This window comes from Mesocricetus auratus, unplaced genomic scaffold (assembly GCF_017639785.1).
Source record: "Mesocricetus auratus isolate SY011 unplaced genomic scaffold, BCM_Maur_2.0 Super-Scaffold_100022, whole genome shotgun sequence".
Classification (NCBI taxonomy): Eukaryota; Metazoa; Chordata; class Mammalia; order Rodentia; family Cricetidae; genus Mesocricetus; species Mesocricetus auratus.
Window position 1 is genome coordinate 37,213,055 of NW_024429203.1, and position 19,854 is coordinate 37,232,908.

The 19,854-nt window shown below is 42.4% G+C and overlaps 1 protein-coding gene across 8 annotated transcripts in view; it reads right to left on the minus strand.

Moving 5' to 3' along the window:
* Positions 1 to 8,152: 8,152 nt before the first annotated feature.
* Positions 8,153 to 19,854, minus strand: part of Neo1 (neogenin 1) — a 165,292-nt gene continuing 153,590 nt past the window's right edge. For 6 of the 8 annotated variants that reach the window (XM_013112949.3, XM_013112948.3, XM_005069629.4 and 3 more), the window contains 4 exons: positions 17,580 to 17,738; positions 13,653 to 13,916; positions 11,398 to 11,534; positions 8,153 to 10,659 (listed from right to left, as the gene is read on the minus strand). In XM_013112949.3, coding sequence (XP_012968403.1) covers positions 10,576 to 10,659; positions 11,398 to 11,534; positions 13,653 to 13,916; positions 17,580 to 17,738 — 644 coding nt within the window. In that variant the 3' untranslated portion in view covers positions 8,153 to 10,575. The remainder of the gene's footprint in view (positions 10,660 to 11,397; positions 11,535 to 13,652; positions 13,917 to 17,579; positions 17,739 to 19,854) is intronic. The other 2 variants (XM_013112950.3, XM_013112951.3) reach the window with 1 other exon arrangement.

Sequence of the window (19,854 nt, forward strand, 5' to 3'; positions counted from 1 at the left end):
CACCCCTTGGCCCTGCTGACTCCTTCCCTGCTGACCTTTGCCCCTGCTGACCCATGCCCAGCTGACCCCTGCCCTGCTGACCCATGCTGACCCTGCCCTGCTGACTTTTCTTCAATTCTCTTTCTTCTGAAGGTGGGATATTTCACCCAGGCAGAAGACACATCCCATATGAAGATATTAACAACACTAGACATTTACTAACCACTTAGTTTAAGAAGCAGAACATAAAGAATACCTTTGAGGGCATCTTCTCTGTGGCCATCTGTGGCCCTGCTTCCCCAGGACAAACTACTTAACTGAGATCCAACTTGCATTCCCCTTCACCCCAGCAATGGGTCTTTATATAATGTATAATGAGAAGAATTAGAAGCTGGTTGGTGGCATGAAGGATTTTGTTAATGACATTTTTCAGAATTTCTGTATGTGACAAAGATCTGTGTGAGTTTGTTAGTTTTAAATTTCTCTACAATATTGATCTATAAGGTTGGGGATGTCACTCAGTTGGCAGAGTACTTGCCTAGCATGTATAAAGCCCTGGGTTCAATCCCCAGCACTGCATAAAACCAGGTGTGGTGGTACATGTCTGTAACAGGGGGTGGAGGCGGGGGAGGAGGGAGGGGATCAGGCCAAGACTAGCTTCAGCTACATAACGAGTTGGAGGCTAGTCTGGACAACATAAGGCCCTGTTACAAGGAGTGTCTCTTTTATTGCCTGTAATGGGGTAGGTCAAACTCCCTTTATCTCTATTCCACTGAACATATCTATAGTTTTAAATGTTTGTTACACAAGGGATAGCATGCTGTACATGCTATTAAGTTTTACGTTTGATATTATCACTTTGGGATGCTGTGGATGCAGAGAACCCGTAGCCTCTTCTTTACCTGCATAGGACTCCAGTCCAGAGATAGGAAACGCAATTCTAGTTCTCACCCTTGCAGACACTGCTACAAAAGCTCCTGATCAAGGCTCTCGTTGAAGTTCATCTTTGGGCTCCATATCCAGTAGAGGGATAGCTGAGTCATGGGCAAATTAATCTTCTTTTTATGAGATAACGCCAACCCGTTTTAAGTAGTTCAAACAATTTACACTCCCACCTGCAGGGTATGAGTTATTCTTGCTCCACATTCTTGCCAGTAACTGGAGTCATCAGGCTTCTTGCTTTCCCCAGTCTAGTGCTATTAATTGTGTTTTAATGAGCAAATCCCTAATTACCAGTAAGGTTGGGTTTTTGTTCGTATACTAATTTGCCATTTATGCTTCTACTTCTGAGAAATACGAATTCATATGTTTTGCTCCATTTCTATTGCCATTTGTCTTTTTTGTTGATTTATAGGACGTTTTTTTACATACATCTATTAGGAAAACAAAATAAATACGTTATTAACTATGTGCCGCAAATATCTTCTTCCTGGGTATAGTTGGCATACCCCCCTCTCTCTCTCCCTCCCTCCCTCCCTCCCTTCCTCCCTCCCCACCTCCCTCTCTTTCCTTCTCTTTCCCTCCCTCTCCCATATATTTCAAATGCTAGAAAATTCCTTAGTGCCTTCTTTGCTTAAGAAACCACTCATACTCTGACATTATATGCTATTCATTCACTTCCTTTCATATCCCATTGTCACAGGACCACAACACAACTATAAAAGAGGTTGTATATGTAGGGTGGGGATACCTGGAATATTTGCCAGGTGTCACTTTATTTCTGTTGTGGTGATAAAACATCCAGACTAAAAGCAAAGTGGAGATAGAGCTTGTTTGCCTTACAGTTCCTGGTTGCAGTCCTTGACTACAGGGAAGTCACAGCAGGAGCCTAAAGTGTCGCACCCAGGGTCAAGAGCAGACAGAGAGCAGACACATGGACCCTGACTTATTGCTTACCTGCAGCTTGTCTCCTTCTGTACTGTCCAGGGCTCCCTGATTAGGGGATGGTGCCACCCACAACAGGCTGCATCTTCCTACATCAGCTGTCAAGGCAGTCTCCCACTAACATGCGCACAGAGCAAAGTGATCTGTGTAATTTTCCTGTCCATTAAGACACTTCCCCGGGTGATTCTGGGCTTTCTGTGTCAAGTCGACAGTTAAAACAAACTAGCATACCAGCCCTTAACATCCTGGACAGTTCTTTCAATATGGTTTTATAATTGTCTCCATCAAGGTTTTTACGTTTCATTGGGTTTGTTCCTAGCTTCTCATGTTTTTGTTACTATTGCTAATTTTATATATGTTTCACATGCAGCAAGATTCCCCAATTTTAAGCGTCTAGTTCCATGAGGCCTTACCAACCACCTCAACAATTAGAATATAGAGTGTTTCCATGATTCCTTCCCACCCCCTTCTGTTTCTTCCCCCTACTTGATTCCCAGCAGGCTGTCATTGTGCCCCTGAGCTCCGCTGTTGTGTAAGTGCTGGCCTCATGGAGCACTTAGTCTGTGCCTGGCTGACCCTTCATTTAGTCAAATGCTTCTGAGCTCTGCCCGAGGGATGCTGCACTTACTCCCTTGTATGGCTCTGTCATGATTTGTTTATTCATGTAGCCATCAATGAACAACGGGGTTGTTTCCATTTTGGGCTATTAAGAATAAAGCTTCTACGAATATCTGTGTTCAAGTCATATGAATGTGGATTTTTAAAAACGCTTAAGTTGACAAAACACGAATTACATGTATTTATCATACACAACATGATGCTTTGAAATATGAACTTAGTGAAATGGCTAAATTGAGCCTAATTAACATGTATTACTTCATATATCATATTTTCTGGTGAGAACACTTAAAATTTATTCTTCTAATGATTTCTAGATGAACATAAGTTTTCACTGATCATAAATACCCAGGAATGGCTCTCTGAGTCGTATGATTAGTATATTTGTAGTTTTATAGGCAACTGCCATGCTGTTTTCCACAGTGGAAGAACTCTTGCCTTTCCATCAGCAAGCACACAAGCATCCTCGTCACTTCATAACCTTCCGCTTGCAACTGCTCTAGAGGTCTGTTAACCCTGGTTCCAATGTGCATTTCCTCAAGTACTAAAGATACCATGCATCTTTATTGGTATCTGTTTCCACCCATGTGTGTTCTTTGGTAAAATCACTATTCCAATTTTTACATGGTTGTTTTTCTATTAAGTCTTTGACATCCTTATTATTGGATTATAACTTAAATACTCAATGTGTAAATATTTGATAAAATAGTTATTGGGAAATATTTTCTATGAATTTGTGGCTTACCTTTTTATTTTCTTATTTAGTCTTCACGGGCCAAATTTTTTAAAACACTTTAAAATTGATTCTTTGGGAATTTCACATCATGTACCCCAATCCCACTCATTTCTCAGCCTCTCCACATCTGCCACTCACCTCTGTAGTGTCCCTGTAGAAAAAAAGTGTTAAAATTATTAAAAAACAAAACAAGCTGGGTGGTGGTGGCACATGCCTTTAATCCCAGCACTCAGGAGGCAGCGGCAGGCTAATCTCTGTGAGTTCGAGAACAGCCTGGTCTATAAGAGCTAGTTCCAGGACAGCCTTCAAAGCCACAGAGAAACCCTGTCTCGAAAAACAAAACAAACAAACAAACCAAGCAAGAAACTCGCTTTGCTCCTATGTCTTTCCCATCTCCAACACCTCTTCACTCATCTTAGTGGCACTGGGAGCTCACCTCGTACACCTTTTGTACACTCAGCTTACTGCAGTGAACCCTCATGACAACTCCTCTCGGATATCCTTCATGTACTCTGGAAGATCATTATGCTGTAGATGTTGGAGTAGTGGGCCAACCCAAAGACCTGGATGTGGGTCTGGGTGGTAGACAATTAGGTCAGCCCAGGCTTCTGGGACTGCTCCTATCAGGCAAGGGATGGAACCAGCTCATCTACTCCCATGCCATCTGGGACCATCTCTCCTGAGTGTGGGGCCAGCTCTTCTGCTGCAGTGGCCATGGGGAAGGGCAGGGCCAGATCTTCTAGGGCCAGTGAAGGACAGTGTCCAACATGCCATTTTTTAAAAGAAATGATTTGTGTTTTCTGGCTAGATAACAAAAATGGCACAGTAGAAAATATCTGTAGCACAGAAAAGTCAGAAACAGAGTGATGAAATGATTTAAAAAAGCAAGACACAGAGAAACCAAATAGGAAATGCCAGATGTAACTCCTACTGTATCGGTAAATGCATCACATGTAAGTAAACTAAAAACTCAATTAAAAGCAAAAGACTTACAGAAAGTATTAAAACCCATGATCTAGCTGTGTACTGTCTATAAGAGATATATGTTATCTCCAAATACACCATGAGGTTGAAAAATAAAAGACTGTGTTCAGGACTATAGCTCTATAATAGAGCTTGAAGTCAGGTATGGTGATGCCTCCTGAAGTTCCTTTATTGTATAGGGTTGTTTTGGCTATCCTGGGCCTTTTGTTTTTCCATATAAAGTTGATTAATGTTCTTTCCAAGTCCTTGAAGAATTGTGATGGAATTTTGATAGGGATTGCATTGAATCTGTAGACTGCTTTTGGCAAGATTGCCATTTTTATTATGTTGATCCTACCAATCCAAGAGCATGGGAGATCTTTCCATTTTCTGGTATCCTCCTTGATTTCTTTCTTTAAAGACTCAAAGTTCTTGATATACAAGTCTTTCACTTCCTTGGTTAACATTATCCCCAGATATTTGATGCTGTTTATGGCTATTGTAAAGGGTGATGTTTCTCTGATTTCTTTCTCAGTCACTTCATCATCTGTATATAACAGGGCCACTGCTTTTTTTGAGTTTACCTTGTATCCTGCCAATTTGCTGAAGGTGTTTATCAGCTCTAGGAGTTCCCTTGCAGAGTTTTTCGGGTCCCTTATGTAAACTATCATATCATCTGCGAATAGTGAAAGTTTGACTTCTTCTTTTCCTATTTGTATCCCCTTTATCTCCTTTTGTTGTCTTATTGCTGTAGCTAGAACTTCAAGTACAATATTGAAGAGATATGGAGAGAGTGGATAGCCTTGTCTTGTTCCTGATTTTAGAGGAATGCTTTGAGTTTCTCTCCATTTAGTTTGATGTTACCTGTTGGTTTACTGTATATTGCTTTTATTATATTCAGGTATGTTCCTGTTATCCCTGATTTCTCTAGGACCTTTATCATGAAGGGGTGCTGGATTTTTGTCAAAGGCTTTTTCAGCATCTAGTGAGATGATCATGTGGTTTTTCTTTCGCAGTTTGTTTATATGGTGGATTACATTGATAGATTTTCTAATGTTGAACCATCCCTGCATTCCTGGGATGAAGCCTACTTGATCATGGTGGATGATTTTTCTGATGTGTTCTTGAATCCGGTTTGCGAGTATTTTATTGAGTATTTTTGCATCGATGTTCATGAGGGAAATTGGTCTATAGTTTTCTTTCTTAGTTGTGTCTTTGTGTGGTGTGGAGAGCTTAAAGTGGTCTCCACGTTCCCATCTGCAAGAGGGTAGGGGTGTTTAGAGAGTGCAAGCACCTAGCAATCAGGTGACAAGAGCTCTGCTCCACTACCCCGAGAGTGTGTGCAATGGTCCAGGACAGTGCTGACCAGGGTCTAACTGTTGACCACAGGTCTTGAGCCTTCCCTCAGTACCATGGATTTCTTAGCTTCACTCTGAAGGTCTTGCTTCCAGAGAGCCCATTCCATTTATGGGTCACCCGCACCACGCCAAGCTCTTTGATGCTTGTCTCATTGTCTAGAGGCTCTAATCTCAGTTTGGGAGGTGCCTTGTGCCCACAGCAGTTGTCACTTAAGACTTGGGAGTTGGAAGGGACCTACTTCATACAAGGTCAAGCAGCATCAGGGCACACCACAGATCCTCACTTTAAGTTCTTTCAGATGGATGCCTCAAGCCATGTTCTCCTGAGTCCCCCTTAGGAGCACCTTCTCCAGCCTTCTTAAAGATACAGCTTTCCAGGCCTGCCCCACCCATAATTAAGGAAATTTCAAGTTATTCTTTCTCTGAAATGTAGCAGCTACACAGCTCTAGAGTTCTCATTTCCCAAAAGAGAATTGGGTAAAGGACACCTTAACATGAACATCATCCATTGGGCCCAAGGGTAATGATAGATTTTTTAAAATAATTATGTGCATTAGTATTTTGCCTTCATGTTTATCTGTATGAAGGTGTTGGTACCCCTGGAACTGGAATTACAGACAATTGTGAGCTTCCATGTGGGTGCTGGGAATTGAACCCAGGTCCTCTGGAAGAGCAGCAGGTGCTCTTAACTACTGAGCCATCTCTCCAACCCCTAATGGTAGACTTAAGTAGTGTTTTATTCCAATATTACATAGCCTGAAGGGTTTAAATTATGCCGTTGTTGATTTTAACTGTGCATCTGACAAGGCCTTGAGCCATCTGAGAGGAAAGCTTCCATGGAGGAGGAATTGCCTAGATCAGACTGATCAGTGGGCAGGTGTCTTTGATACAGGAAGCCCAGCTATCTGCACCATCCCTGGGCAGGTGGTCTTGAACTGTGTAAGAAACCAACTGAATATGAGCTGGCCTGTGAGCCGCCAGCCAGCAGCATCTTTCATGCTCTTTTACTTCTTGGAGGTGAAGCGAGTTCCTTGCTTGAGGATAATGCTGTGAAATAGCAAACAGGTCTGCTTAGACATCTCTCGTGATGGACTGTGACTGGGAATTGTAAGCCCAATCAACCCTTCCCTCCCCTAAGTTGCTTTTGGTCAGTGTTTTTTATTAGAGCAGCAAAATGAAACTAGAGCATTTCCCTTCAATTAGCATCTCATACTGCTTCCCCCAGTACTCCAGTGTTTTCCATTGCTAGCTAGAAACCCAAGGTTACATGTATGGCACTTGTTAGGGTCTTTTGTGTAGTCAGGGGTGGTTCTCTGGCTCTCTGCTTGTCTGCATGGCCATAACCAACAATTTGGTGGTTTATTTGATACCCTCTGGTCTTTTCAGATGGTGCTTTCTATCCCTGGCAGGAAGGTTGCCAAAACTATGAGTAGATGACCAATGGGGATCAGGGAGGCTGCCATCTCCCCCCACCCCCTCCCTGCCTTTCCTTCTTTTTGCAGAATCTTGTCGACTGGGAGGCCAGTCTTGAGATCAACCTCATTTTACTTCGCAGAACAAAGTTAGTTGTGGCACCAACATTGTTTCTTAGGACTCTGCAAAGCAGAAAGCTTACCTTTCAAGGGCTCTTCAGGACTCCAAATGGGTCATGGTGCTCAAGGGGAGCGTTCAAGTACCACAACATTCAGGATAAATTGGGGTCTCTGTAAGGTAGGGAGGGGCTATGGGAGAAGCCTTCTGGCAGGTCCCAAACCTTATTTTTAGGGTTGTTTGTCCACTCATCCAAGAGACAGGCATCTGCTATTGTCACATCTGCATCTAGCCTGAGGTAGTCAGAAAACAGTGAGAAATTCTTGTCTGTATTGAGACCGCCTGCCTGCAGACTCACAGGGCCATCACTAGAAAGTGGGCAAGAGTGCCATCTAGGGATGCAGAGGAGATAGCTCAGGTGATTGATGTGGCTGGAAAGAGACGGTTATGGAGGACACATGCAATCTCACAAAGCTCCTTTCTCATGCTGGTGTAGCAGCACATCTGGTACCTGCTTGACTGTCTGGACCAGAGGTGAGGGCAGAGAAGCACTCTTGGAGCTCTGGGAGCTCAGACTTTATCCTGAGGCCAATTCAGCACCTCTAATGGGGATGGTGGGTGCTATCTAGGTTTCCAAGTACAGGCTAGCATAAGAGCAGATGGATTCAGGAGTGGAAGGGCACTGTACTCTTAGTTTTTGCTCTGTTCCAAGCTAACAGATGGCAGGGGGCCTGTGGCTGCTGAGGTCATCACTATTCCAGGCCTGGAATACTGGGGAATCTTACACAGGGAATGCAGCCTCCCCAGCACAGGAAAGTGAGCTCAGCCAGTGCTGTATAACTAACTCAGGGTGGTTTTGCTGCCGTTTGTCATTCCTCAGGCTTCCTAGTCCCTCAGGGGGACGGCAGGTACAAGGCACATCTTTGGAGTTGGCAGTCAGACACTTTGTGGATCACCTGCTACCCTTCCCCAGATTCCAACTCCTGTCTTTTATAGCAGTGAGGGCCCCAGGGAGGTTACTGGAGGTTGGGAACAGGAGTTCCCAAAGTAGTTTTAAGGGAAAGAACTTTTGACCAGACCACAGTTTGATTGGATTAAAAAAGTGTATTGGATTTCCAATACTAAATAAAAACATGAAACTGTTTTTAAAAAGCCATAGAGTTTTACAGCATCAACTACAGAAAAGGCCAAACAAGTGTGTACAGAACCCAGTCCCAGCAGTCCTCCAGGCCCCTCGAGCAGGCAGCAAGGCAACAGACACATTTGTTCCACACCCTCCCAAAGGAAGCTGCTGAGCCACAACTCAACTAGGACACAACAAGACACAAAATGGTTTAGTTTCCAGAAACACAGGAAAATATAAAACATGTATTAAATTGTGAAACGGTGTAATACAGAATAGCTTTGCATTTTCTGAATTTAAGAAAATCCCCCAACTTTTAAGTTACTTTTTTAAAAAATATGTCCCTCCCCCACCCACCGCAATTCTGTGGCAGTATCCAGGTACCAAGGCCCTGAGGTAACAGAAGTATTGGGGTTCATGGGAAGGAATGCCCTAAACATCTAACATGTTCTGTGGGCAAAGGCTAGACAGTTTCTGAGGAATCTAGCCTCCAGGTGGCCAGAATACTTTGCTTTTTGTAGGACAGCCAAAATATACTGGTTGTCCGGAACCCTTCCTGGTGCCATCCGGTGACCAGCTAGAAAAGCAGCAGGAGTTAGATCATTGCCCACCCCACCCCAAATCATACAAAGAGTTCACTTTGTTGAAAAGTAAAAAGGGTAAAATAACCCATGTTCAAGGGCAGGTAGGCTACGGTATCCACTGGTGGTCTGTGTAATCTCACTGGCTATAAAACCCAAGCCCAATTTACTTTCTATACTGTTTTCTAGGGATTTGTTGGGGAAGATGATGCCTGAGGGTTAGGTTAGTCTTACACTTTTTATTATATATTAACATAAAAAAAACCAATACACACCTCTCAGCTTTTTACCTCTTGGGGGGAAAAAGACAATAACTCTGCAAAGGCAAAGGCTTCTGCGTGTGGCTGAGTCCTCAGCACACCTGTAACCCCCCACTGCCTCATTGGGGTTTGGCTGAGCTTCTGGGATAGGGGACAGCAACTGCTTCTACAGACCCTTTCTCCGCTATCTCTGCCTTCTGCTTCTTGCAGAATTATGTTCAGAAACATGGGGGAGCCTCATGGGCACCACATCATCCTGCCTCGTCCTGGTTGGTGCTTTTCAGGTGCCTTTGCAATGAGGAATGAGGGCTGCACCAGAGAAGCAGGAGTCCTATTTATAATAGAAAACCAAGCTCTTTCCTTAGCTCCTTACCTTCCAAAGAGAACTAATGACAGCAGCACAAAGGGGTCTCCACTCTGTGCCTTTTGACTTCTCAGAGCAGAGTCAGGCTCTGGTTTTACTTGGCATCACTTAAGAAATTAAAAACATCACTGGGGGCCTCAGTGTGGACACTCCAAAAAGGACATGACCAAGACACCAGGGCAGTTAAATCATCAAAACCACCTATTGTACAGGAATTTATAACCAGATTCAAACAAAACTCCAGTTGCTATGTAGTGACACTAAGATAGACATGCCAGAAAGGACACTAAAGATGCTGCTCCCATTCTCTGCAGGCTTTTGGAACAAAGTACAATGACAGAAACATTCACAGGACCTCAGCAGCCCCTCCATTTCCTAGTCCCAATCCCCAACCCCTACCCAATACTGAATCTGCACAGAAAACAAACAAGTCTTTTCAATGTTACATTTCATTCAAATAGATCTGTAATCTCACAGTGATGAGAGGAGAAAGTCAGGCCTTTAATAATTACAATAAAAAATAATAAAAAAGCTTACAAACAGCAATGCAACATCCCTCCCCCCCCAAAGTGATGGATTACCAGCTGGCAGAGGATGCAAGGTCTCAGAATTAAAAAAATAAAAACAAAACCCCAAACAAGCCAACCCATCAATGGTGTCAAACAACCGCACTGTCAACGACTTTCCTTTCCATAAGTAAGTGGAACCAGCAGTCAGATGCCAACTGCTTGTGGAGAACATCACGGACTTCCTTGGCTTCTGATAGTGTTTTCTTTAAGGTAAAATAAAATAGGACACAAAATTGTACATAAATGCCAATGTCTATACTCCATAAATGTGATGCAGCTGCAGCACGAAGACACAGCCACTGACCACAAAGTGAAAGACAGGTTGCACTTCTTGCCTCTTCCCTGGACACAAAATTTTGGCCCATGGTGCCCAGTCCTGCAGACTCTATCAGCAGGCAAAGGGAAGCTGCCTCAACGCAAGTGTCATCCAGGCTGACCAGGAGAAGGCAGGTGGCTGTGCCTGCAGCCAGCCCCATGTGGAGGCACTGGCTGGTCTGCTGGCTCCTGTTCTCAAGTGCTGTCCTCTCGTACTCTGTACAATTCCTTGTTTTCAAGGTTAAGTTCCAAGACTTGTAGACTCAGTTGTGGAGTCATGTCCATGTGAAGGTCATCAAGCTGTTGTGATGGCATTTAGGTCCTTCATTAGTCCTTCCAGGTGGGCCATCTCTTTGGTCAGCTCATCTGGTTCATAGCTCTACAGAAGGGAGACACCATTACTGGGAATGATCTGAAGAGTTGTCCAGAAAGGATAGCTCAGAGTACCAAGTGGTCTGGCTAAAACTGCCCTGGAAAGCTGGCCTACTGAAAGTCAGAAGTAGCAGGATATACCCAAGGCCATTAAGAGAGCATTTCTTAACAATTCACAATGCCTTTCTCCCCACATGCACACACTACTCAGCCCACATGACCTCACAAGGCAGAGTCACTACTGCTTTTCTCTTCTAGATTTCTGCCAGACCAATACAGTCTGTGTGCCCTACATCTCTGGGCTTAAGCATTCTCTTTAGAGAGCTCTCTATCTAGAAATGTAATGTGTTTACTGGGCTTTGAAAACAATCTTAGGTACTTCTTCTTCCAGCATCCTCCTCAGAAAAGGCACAGAGTGGAGCTCAGGGGTGAAAGAACATGTACAGTTCACAGCAAGAAGGGACCAAGCAGAAGTAACAGAACGGAAAGATGTGTATTACTAACTTTGATAGGATGACAAGGTACTTTAAGACCTATCAGAGTAGACAGGAAATCTAACCAAACCGACAGCACATTCCCACTGAATGTGGAGATGTTCCAAGGACACCTGCCCAATGAGTGATTAAATCTACTTTACACCTATGGGTAGCAAAGACCTGAGTCCACAAAAAAGTACATTCAGCCAATAGCAAGCAAGCAGGCCCCTTGGGACATCCTGGCTAAGATGAGAGCCCCATGAACTTACACTCTCGGAGTCTTCCAGCATCCTGGTGGTCTCCTGTACTTCAGGGGCACTGGGAACAACCACTGGCATAGGAGGCCGGCTCCTTCCTAAAGTTCCGATGGAGGCTGTTTTTACTGAGTGAATGTGATGGTTCAGAGCTGAGGAGTAAAGGGCATTATCAGGTTGTGGCTAAGGTTGCACCCCCTAGACCTTAGAAGTCCCCTGGAGGTCCCACTGCTGTTTCAGTGTGAAGGAAGCATACAGCTGCAGACAGGGATCCTGCTCTGAAAAGTTACTGGAGCAAGATGGAAGGAAGAAGGCAATAGGGCCAGAGAAACATCCCACAGCCTTTAGAAAACTAATATCCTCACCAAATGGTTCTCAAAGTTTGTTGACTCACAGATTCTTCACAGAATGCCTGGGAGTCAAAGCTGTTCACTAGGCCACGTAAGGTAACATTTGTCTTTTTATTGATTTGCATTTTTTTAGGGTACACATTAACATGGGCTAGACTGTTAGAGCCTTAGAAATGAAGGCAGCATCAATAGATTGTGAACTCATCCAGGGGCATGCTCTCATATTTAAAAAGCCAGCTTATATTACCCTTAATGAAGCAGTAAAAATTGTTTTATTAAATCTTAATTCTCAATTACACACCTTTTAAATGCTGTGTTAAACAAATGTAAATGTTTCCACTGTATACAACTTATGGCATCATCTTTAAGAAGGGCACTGTGATAGACTATCTGTTGAAGTTTTATCATATAGCAAGAAAACTTTTAATTCAAAGATGACTGGCAAATGTGTCATTCAGTTTTTTTCTAGACATGGAAAGAAGTGAGCCATGAACTTAAGGAAAATAAGGGGTACTACCAATGTTAAAAATCAAAGTTTTCAGTGAAAATTGTCATTTTGAAAAACTTGTTTCTGTCATCTGACTCTGAAATCTTCTTATATACAAAGAAGATTGTGTGAATATTTGGAGGATTTTCTTAAGTATTTTCCAAATGTCCAATGTGTTATTTCAGCATTATACATCCAAAGTGCAAGCTAGATCAATGCAACCTAGTAGAACGAAATATGTAGAGTCCATGAATAGATAAAAATTGCACACTATAAGCCAACTTTTAAGGAACTACATCTTGTTGAGTTTCCCATTATATCAGAAAATACCCAGACTGGGCTTGGCGGCATGTGTCTGAAATCCTAATGTTGAGACAGGAGAATTAAGAATTCTAGACCAGTCTGGCAAATATAGAAGTTCTTCTTTTCAAAAAGTAATGTCCTTAAGTATCTGAAAGGTTATAAAGGTACACTGCTCTTTATTAACTATGTATCTGCGAGGGCAGATTTTTAACAACCAAAGCAATGTATTACAGTAGACTGAATGCAGGAGCAGATATGAGAACCCAGCTGCCTTCCATCAAATCAGACACTTAACAATTTTAGAGAAACTGTAAGACAATGACATTGGTTTTCCCCCAAAATGTGCTATTTATCTTTTAAATGAATTAATTAAATACCGAATTAAATACTGTTTTTAATTTCTAATGATAAACACTGACATGCTCCATATGCAGAACAGGGTCTTTTGTGTTCTCTGTAGCTTTTACGATGAAGAGGCTTTGAGATTAAAAACTTTGAGAACAACAGACTCACTCTGCAACAAACCCTAATAAGAAATGGCCAGTTGATTGTTGAGCTATGAAGGACAGCAAATGAGTGCTCTTTAGCTTGAGACAGCTGGTTTTGAGCCCCGAGCTCCCTGGCTCTTTTGCCTGCAGCATCTTTTAGAGTAAGGTGAACTGAGGGGTCCAGACAGACCAGCTTGTTGCCCAAACCTGTGTCACTGGATTTTAACACCAAGGATTCTACATGGAAAACAGTTCAAAAGTTCAGCCCCCATTCTCCAAGACATTATGCTGTGACTTGTACATATTCCCAAAAGAGAGGGCAAGGACACACAGCTTCTCTACGTTGCTAGGAAAACCTTGGAGAATATTTGTTCTTAAAAAAAGGGGTGTGGGGGGGCCAGGTGGTGGTGGTGCACACCTTTAATCCCAGCACTCAGGAGGCAGAGGTAGGTGGATCTCTTTGAGTGAGGCCAGCCTGGTCTACAGAGTGAATTCCAGTACAGCTAAGGCTGTTACACAGAGAATCCCTGTCTTGAAAAACCAAAAGAGAAAGGAAAAAGAAAAGAAAAGGATGTGGAGAGAGACTTCTACCCCAAACCTGAGCCAAAGGGTCCCTCCAGTAGTGCTGCTTTCCTCACTCACCTTGCTGGGACAGTAATGGTGTGCTTGGCAGTGCAGGATCATAGATAGGAGGTCCCGGGGGTGGGATTGCAGGCACAGCAAAGCTCTTCAATGGGTGGGAAGGGCGAACGTGGGCTGTGGGAAGGCTCTGGCCTGAGTCTTCCTCTTGGGAGCTGGCCAAGTAAGAGGAGCTGGTAGCACCTTCAGGGTCCTGATGATCAGTGCAGCATGTCTGAGACGAGGAGGCTGGCATGGTGTCTGTGCTGGGGGTGTTTCGAACAGATTCTATAGCGGGAAAGCATAAATGTTAGTATTTCTTTACTATTAAAATATGCATTTTTGGCTACTTCCAGGGAATTTCCTAAACCTTTCAATAAGCACTTGAAGAGATCAGTGCTAGTCCAAAGACACATGGATCAGGACTACTACCAAGGCTAAGAATGGATGGGCTAATCTAAGAATTCTAAAACAATCTTGTTTCAGTCAGCTGTTTCAATTTTTTTACTCACATACTTAGGTAGTTCTAAGTTTGTATATTTAAAATATTTATTATGGAGTTCATATGAAGGCTCCTAAGATTAGTGTATACAAATTTTCAAATTTCATTTGCTGATTGACAGTTTTAGAAACTAGCCTTTTATAGACTAGTTTACAGACAGCAGGAACTGACTATCAGCAAGGCTTTGGTGGTATCTGCTGGTGAGGCGAATGTTCAGGCACTGCATGACCAGCACCAATGTGGATGGCTTTGGCACACAATAAAGTTTCACAGTAGCCTAGAGGTCTGCACACAGCTGGAGACTGTGTCAAATGAATGGTATGTTTATCCAAAGGAGTAAGGAAGGGTCAGTCTGGAGAAGAGAAGACTCAGGAAAGGCAATAATTTCAGAAGGTACAAAGAGGAAGAAGTGTCCTGAAGGCAGCATGGAGAGATGTAGGAAAAGCATGGGCTCTGGAGTCAGCCGGTCCTATACTCTACTTTGGGAATACTAGATGAGTGAATTTGGCAAAGTTACTGAATCACTGAGTCTTAGTTTCTTCATTAATAAAACAGGAAGACAAACACATAATTCATTGAGTACTAGATGTATAAAAAAGAGCTGAAACATAGTGCCTGAACAACAGAGAGGATCTTTTTGTAGACCACTGAGGCTTTATTCTATGCTAAACACTTTACATTATTCCTCAAAGTAACTTGGGAGGTACAGGGAGGGTAAATAAGCAGGTTACCCATAGACAGACCCAACAGAGCAGAGTCTGAATCCCTGCTCTGACTCCCAGGCTCAGGTTCCAAAACCTTACTTATTTCCTGCCTTTCTGTACCTAATGCCTCTTGTCTGCCCCTGCAAAGCAGAAGCAGCAATGCCAGGGATTGAGGAAGATTTTCATATAATGTGAACAGGATAGACCACAATTGCATCCAGAAGACAGGCAGGGAGACCAGTCTGAGCAACAGGCTGCAGCAGACAGTCTGAAGGCCTTTTCTGACTTTTATGAATTCTCAGCCTTAAGAAATCTGCAGTAATCTAATGTACTTCCTTGCCTTTTTGAAAAAGCCATCAATCTGTACCCTTGGGTTCTCAGGAGATAGGGTAGACTACCTCTTTAACCTAAAATATTTTGAGTCCCAGGGACAAAGATGAATGCATACGTGCTGTCTCCCACCTCTACCCCAAGTGGGCTATAACAATCTTGCCAGGTTTAGACACATCTCATCCTCTGAAGGTTATGCTAAGAATGCCACTTCTCAACTTGACTAAGCCAGCCATCACTGTGGCTAGGGAGCTGCTATTTACCATCTGTGAACCAGGCTCAGGCAGAAGCTGTTTAGGAAGGAAAATAAGAGGCTGTGAGAGAGAAATGGTCTAAGTCCTGACCCTATCTCCAGGTAATAGACAATATGATAAGTTCTGTGTACAAAGGCCTAACTGCCTCAACTATCTTTAACAAAGAGATGGCAGGAAGTAAGAAATGAAAGCTCAGTTGCTTTCCTGAATCAAAGCTCTAGTTACTGCCACAGACTAGGGTTGCCATGTACACTCCAAAGGGCACCAGAATATTGTATTATTTAAGGAGGACGCTCCTTGACACTGTACAGCATCATCCGGATCTACTAAGACAACTAAGACACTAAGCTCTAACTAAAATACTAGGCTCAGTAAAATTTCTGCTTTGGCAAGGAGTCTATTTCCTTGCCTTTCAGAGTTGTTTAAAACACACACAGTTCATAATGGTCAAACAGAAAGCTCTCCCCATGGCAAGCAGTAGGGACTACTTGGCCAAGATCCAGTTCTGCACAAGTTTCAAACCCAAGGTTATGAAAATAGCAGTTTAAGCTCTATTGACAAAGTCTTGGGGAAATACAAAGCAGGAGAACTTGGATCACTTCTAGATACTGAGTCTAATTTTCAGATAGATCTCTAATGAACCTACTATCACTTTATCCTCCCAGGGCATTGAAGCAAGGACTATATTAGTAATATAACCTCTCCCCTTCCTCACTTCCTGTCTTAGCATATATAGAAGAGAACTTAAGTAGAGTACTTAGATGAGAATTCAGTGGGAACTTCCAATCTTCTCTTTAACTCCCAAGCCACTTCTAGTCCCAGACAAGGGAGAAGAGGGATAACCAGGCCAGGAAAGTCAGTCATATATTCACGTGGTTCCCTATGTGAGGACTGTGTGGGTCAGATCCCTTTGCCTTCAAAATGGTTAAGTGTGGCTGGACACAAAATTGTCTTCCTCAGAGCAGGGTTGGATTGTAAAGTTGCATTCTGGCACTTACTGTCCTATGACATTGTGTTTGCAAGACAGACTTTGGTTCCCATGCAGCTGGCTGGAATAATTGTATGTTTCTAATGTAGATCTGAAACCTAGATTTGGAAGGATAGTAGACAGGCCAGATTTAGGCCTGCGTTCAAGCAGCACCATCCAAACCAGAAACACTGGCAGTGTGCAGCACTGAGTGCTATTAGGCAGGCCTGTAGATAGCCCTGAAAGCTCTGACCTTCACTTGGTGTTCTGGGCGTATTAATGACTGAGGACAGAGAGATGTTAGCAGTGGTCACTCAAACTTCTAAATATTTTTGAGGTTCTTTAAAAATGGAGCTCATAAGAATTTTCCTCATTTTTCAGAACCGCCAACATTTGGTTTTTACCAGTAATAACTATTAATAAGCAAATTTCAAATTATGAAAAAAATCATAGTTTGTATATGTGTAAGATGTTACCAAGATTTACAGCTTAAAACTAGAAGATTGAAATTAACATGTAGTCAATGGGCAGCCAACAGTCTATTCTTTTTGCTGTCTCCTCCTCATTTTCATTCTTTCCTCCTTAAAACTAATTAATGAAGCTCTGTCTTATGATTTCCAAATGAGGACATGTCTGACAAAGCATTTAAGATACCCTGAAGACTGTCATTCTCCTTTTCTGTATTTTAGAGCACCCTCCTCCCCACAAATTTTCAGTCTACTGGACAACCTAAGGTAGCCCTGCTGCTTTCTGGATGCTGTCTTTACTTTGGCCCATAGGGCAGTAACATGCACCTGATGACTGTCCTACAGATATCCCTAACACTACAGTGACTGGAACAAAGGCAAACATTGGTTTCCAAAAGCCACTTTGAATACATTCCCTTTCAAATTGTTGAATTAAAAAAAAAGTTGGACAAATGACAAAGTTAAGGTGCAAGGCTTGCTGGAAGAAGAGAAGCTTACACAATTCAAGCTACTGCTGCTTTTTACTAAGATGATACCTTGCACTAAGTTACTTAAACTTAGGAAGAAAAATACAGTTGATTTTACAGAATCAAATTTGAATCCATCATAGAAATGTAATGATAAACAAGTAACACTGAAAATTTCTAAGTAAGGCAAGTTCCTCCCCATTTCCACTTGCCAACTCTTGGAATGCTTTCAACATCTGGACTTCATCCTCATCTCTCACCTGTGGAATTGGCCCTGTCTGAAAGGGACATGGATGTGCCAATGGGCCATGGGCTGCTTGGGTGGTAGAGATGACTGCGGGCTGGAGAAGCGAGGCTGCTGGAGTGGAAATGATGGTGAGGGTTATCGAGGGAATGGATGGGATGGGCACTAATCACAGCTGTGAATGAACACAAGACAGAGAGATGCTTAACATGCTTGCACAGACACATACAAAAGTCAACCCTTCCCACCTCCCATTTAACCAAATCTTTACTTTGGCTCTTTGGTGGCAGGTGACTGAACAACCAGCCATCACTTTTATATTTGATTTAATAAATGAACACACTTCTAGCATAGTCTATATCTGTACATAATAAAGTTTGAGGGATATATTCTGTTAACAGTGGTAATTTTGGGGGGAAAAGGGGGTCAGGATTAAGGGAGTATTTTTTCTTTGCTTCATCTATATTTCTGAATTATTTTATTATAAACACGAAGTCACATGACTTTTACAATATTTATTTGAATATGTCACAAAGTAAGTCCATAACCAAATAATTCTTCTACTTTGTTTCTGTCCTGCTAAAGTGATGTTAGAACCTAACTTCTTTGAGCATATTCTCAATTCACCCCTGATTAATGGGTATTAATAAATAAGTAGCTGTTTAATCAACTTTAACACACACACACACACACACACACACACACACACACAAACACTCTGGTTTTTCAAGACAGGATTTCTCTGAGGCTTTGGAGCCTGTCCTGGAACTTGCTTTGTAGACCAGGCTGGCCCCGAACTCACAAGGATCCGCCTGCCTCTGTCTCCCAAGTGCTGGGATTAAAGGCGTATCCCACAAATTTTAATAATTTAAGAGGAATATAAATAAAAATTTTTAACCATCATACTCCAATCTAGTATTAAAAGTATGAAGTATAATTGTACAGCACCATTTATTACTACATTCGGCCTGGGGGCTCAACCACACCCATTAGCATTTTAAGCTATAAATGGGTATTTCCTAGTTTCCTTTTTCCTTCTCTGACTAAAGATTCAGTTTAGGTAAAGAAGAGAAAGTCCTGTATAGATTCTACATATAACTTCCTGTGAAGCCTCTTTAATGAAACTTCCTGTTTAACCTGAGATATAAACAGGAATAAAACAAGACACCTAGAGTCAGGACATACATTTTTCTTAAGTATTCCTTAGAATAACTGAAGAACAATGTTTATGATCAAGATAACTAGTTGTACACTGCCCAAATAAGCAAACATGCAGGTAGGGTAAACAAGGAACACAAGGATCCCCCCTGTCCCCTCTTCTAAGCAAGATTTTCATAAACTTTAATAGTCAAACTGAATTAGCTCTTTGGAACCTATTAAAATTATCTTCTGTTATGTGGTATCTCCACAGATGTTTGTGAGCTATCAACATCACCTTTGAAAGAGAAACCCAGACCATGAAATAGATGCATTTCTTCTCCAGAGGTTCTAGCATGTCCATGGGAGTAAATTACAACCAGAAAAGTTGGCTGAGAAGTGTGATCAGTTAGCCTCAGATTAAGATCTCCCCAGGGCAAGAGATGTTTCAGGATCAGTGCTTTCCAAAATTCAGACTGGGGTGGAGGAGCAAAATGGAGCTTGACCAGTAATAAGTGAAAACATTCTAGGGGCAGATGGTGAAAGAAAACCAGAATGGGTTTTGTTTTCTCTTAAAGGCTATTTCAAACCCGGCAGTGGTAGCACATGCCTTTAGTTCCAGTACTTAGGAAGCAGAGGCAGGTGGATCTCTGAGTTCAAATCCAACCTGGTCTACAGAGTAAGTTCTAGTACAGCCAACACGACCTAGCTCAAATTACCAATCCTTTTATAAGTAAAAAACAGAAACAAGGGAACAGATTAACTTGTTCTTTTTGGATTTTTTTAAACTGGGGGTGCCCACATAGGCAACCTATTAAAATAGAGAAAATATGTTTTCTTCCCTGTATGTTTCCAAGTTTAGGCCATTTTTTCTATTATGGACATTAAGTTTAAGTTACTTTAAGTAAAAATTGCTTACTCATGAAAAAGAAGCTTATTCTTTCAGAGCTGATCGACCTTTACAATCTAGTATCTTCTCTGATACTGGTACTGTGAGGCATGTGTGAGTGCGGGAAGACAGATGTGCAGGCTCATCTGTCAGAAATGTGGATGATAGCTTCTCTAAGCAGAGGGTCTCCATGGCACCAGCATGGGACATTTTCAGCTATTTAATCTCACTGTTTGTTGGCGGCGATGTGTCTGAACACTCTTAA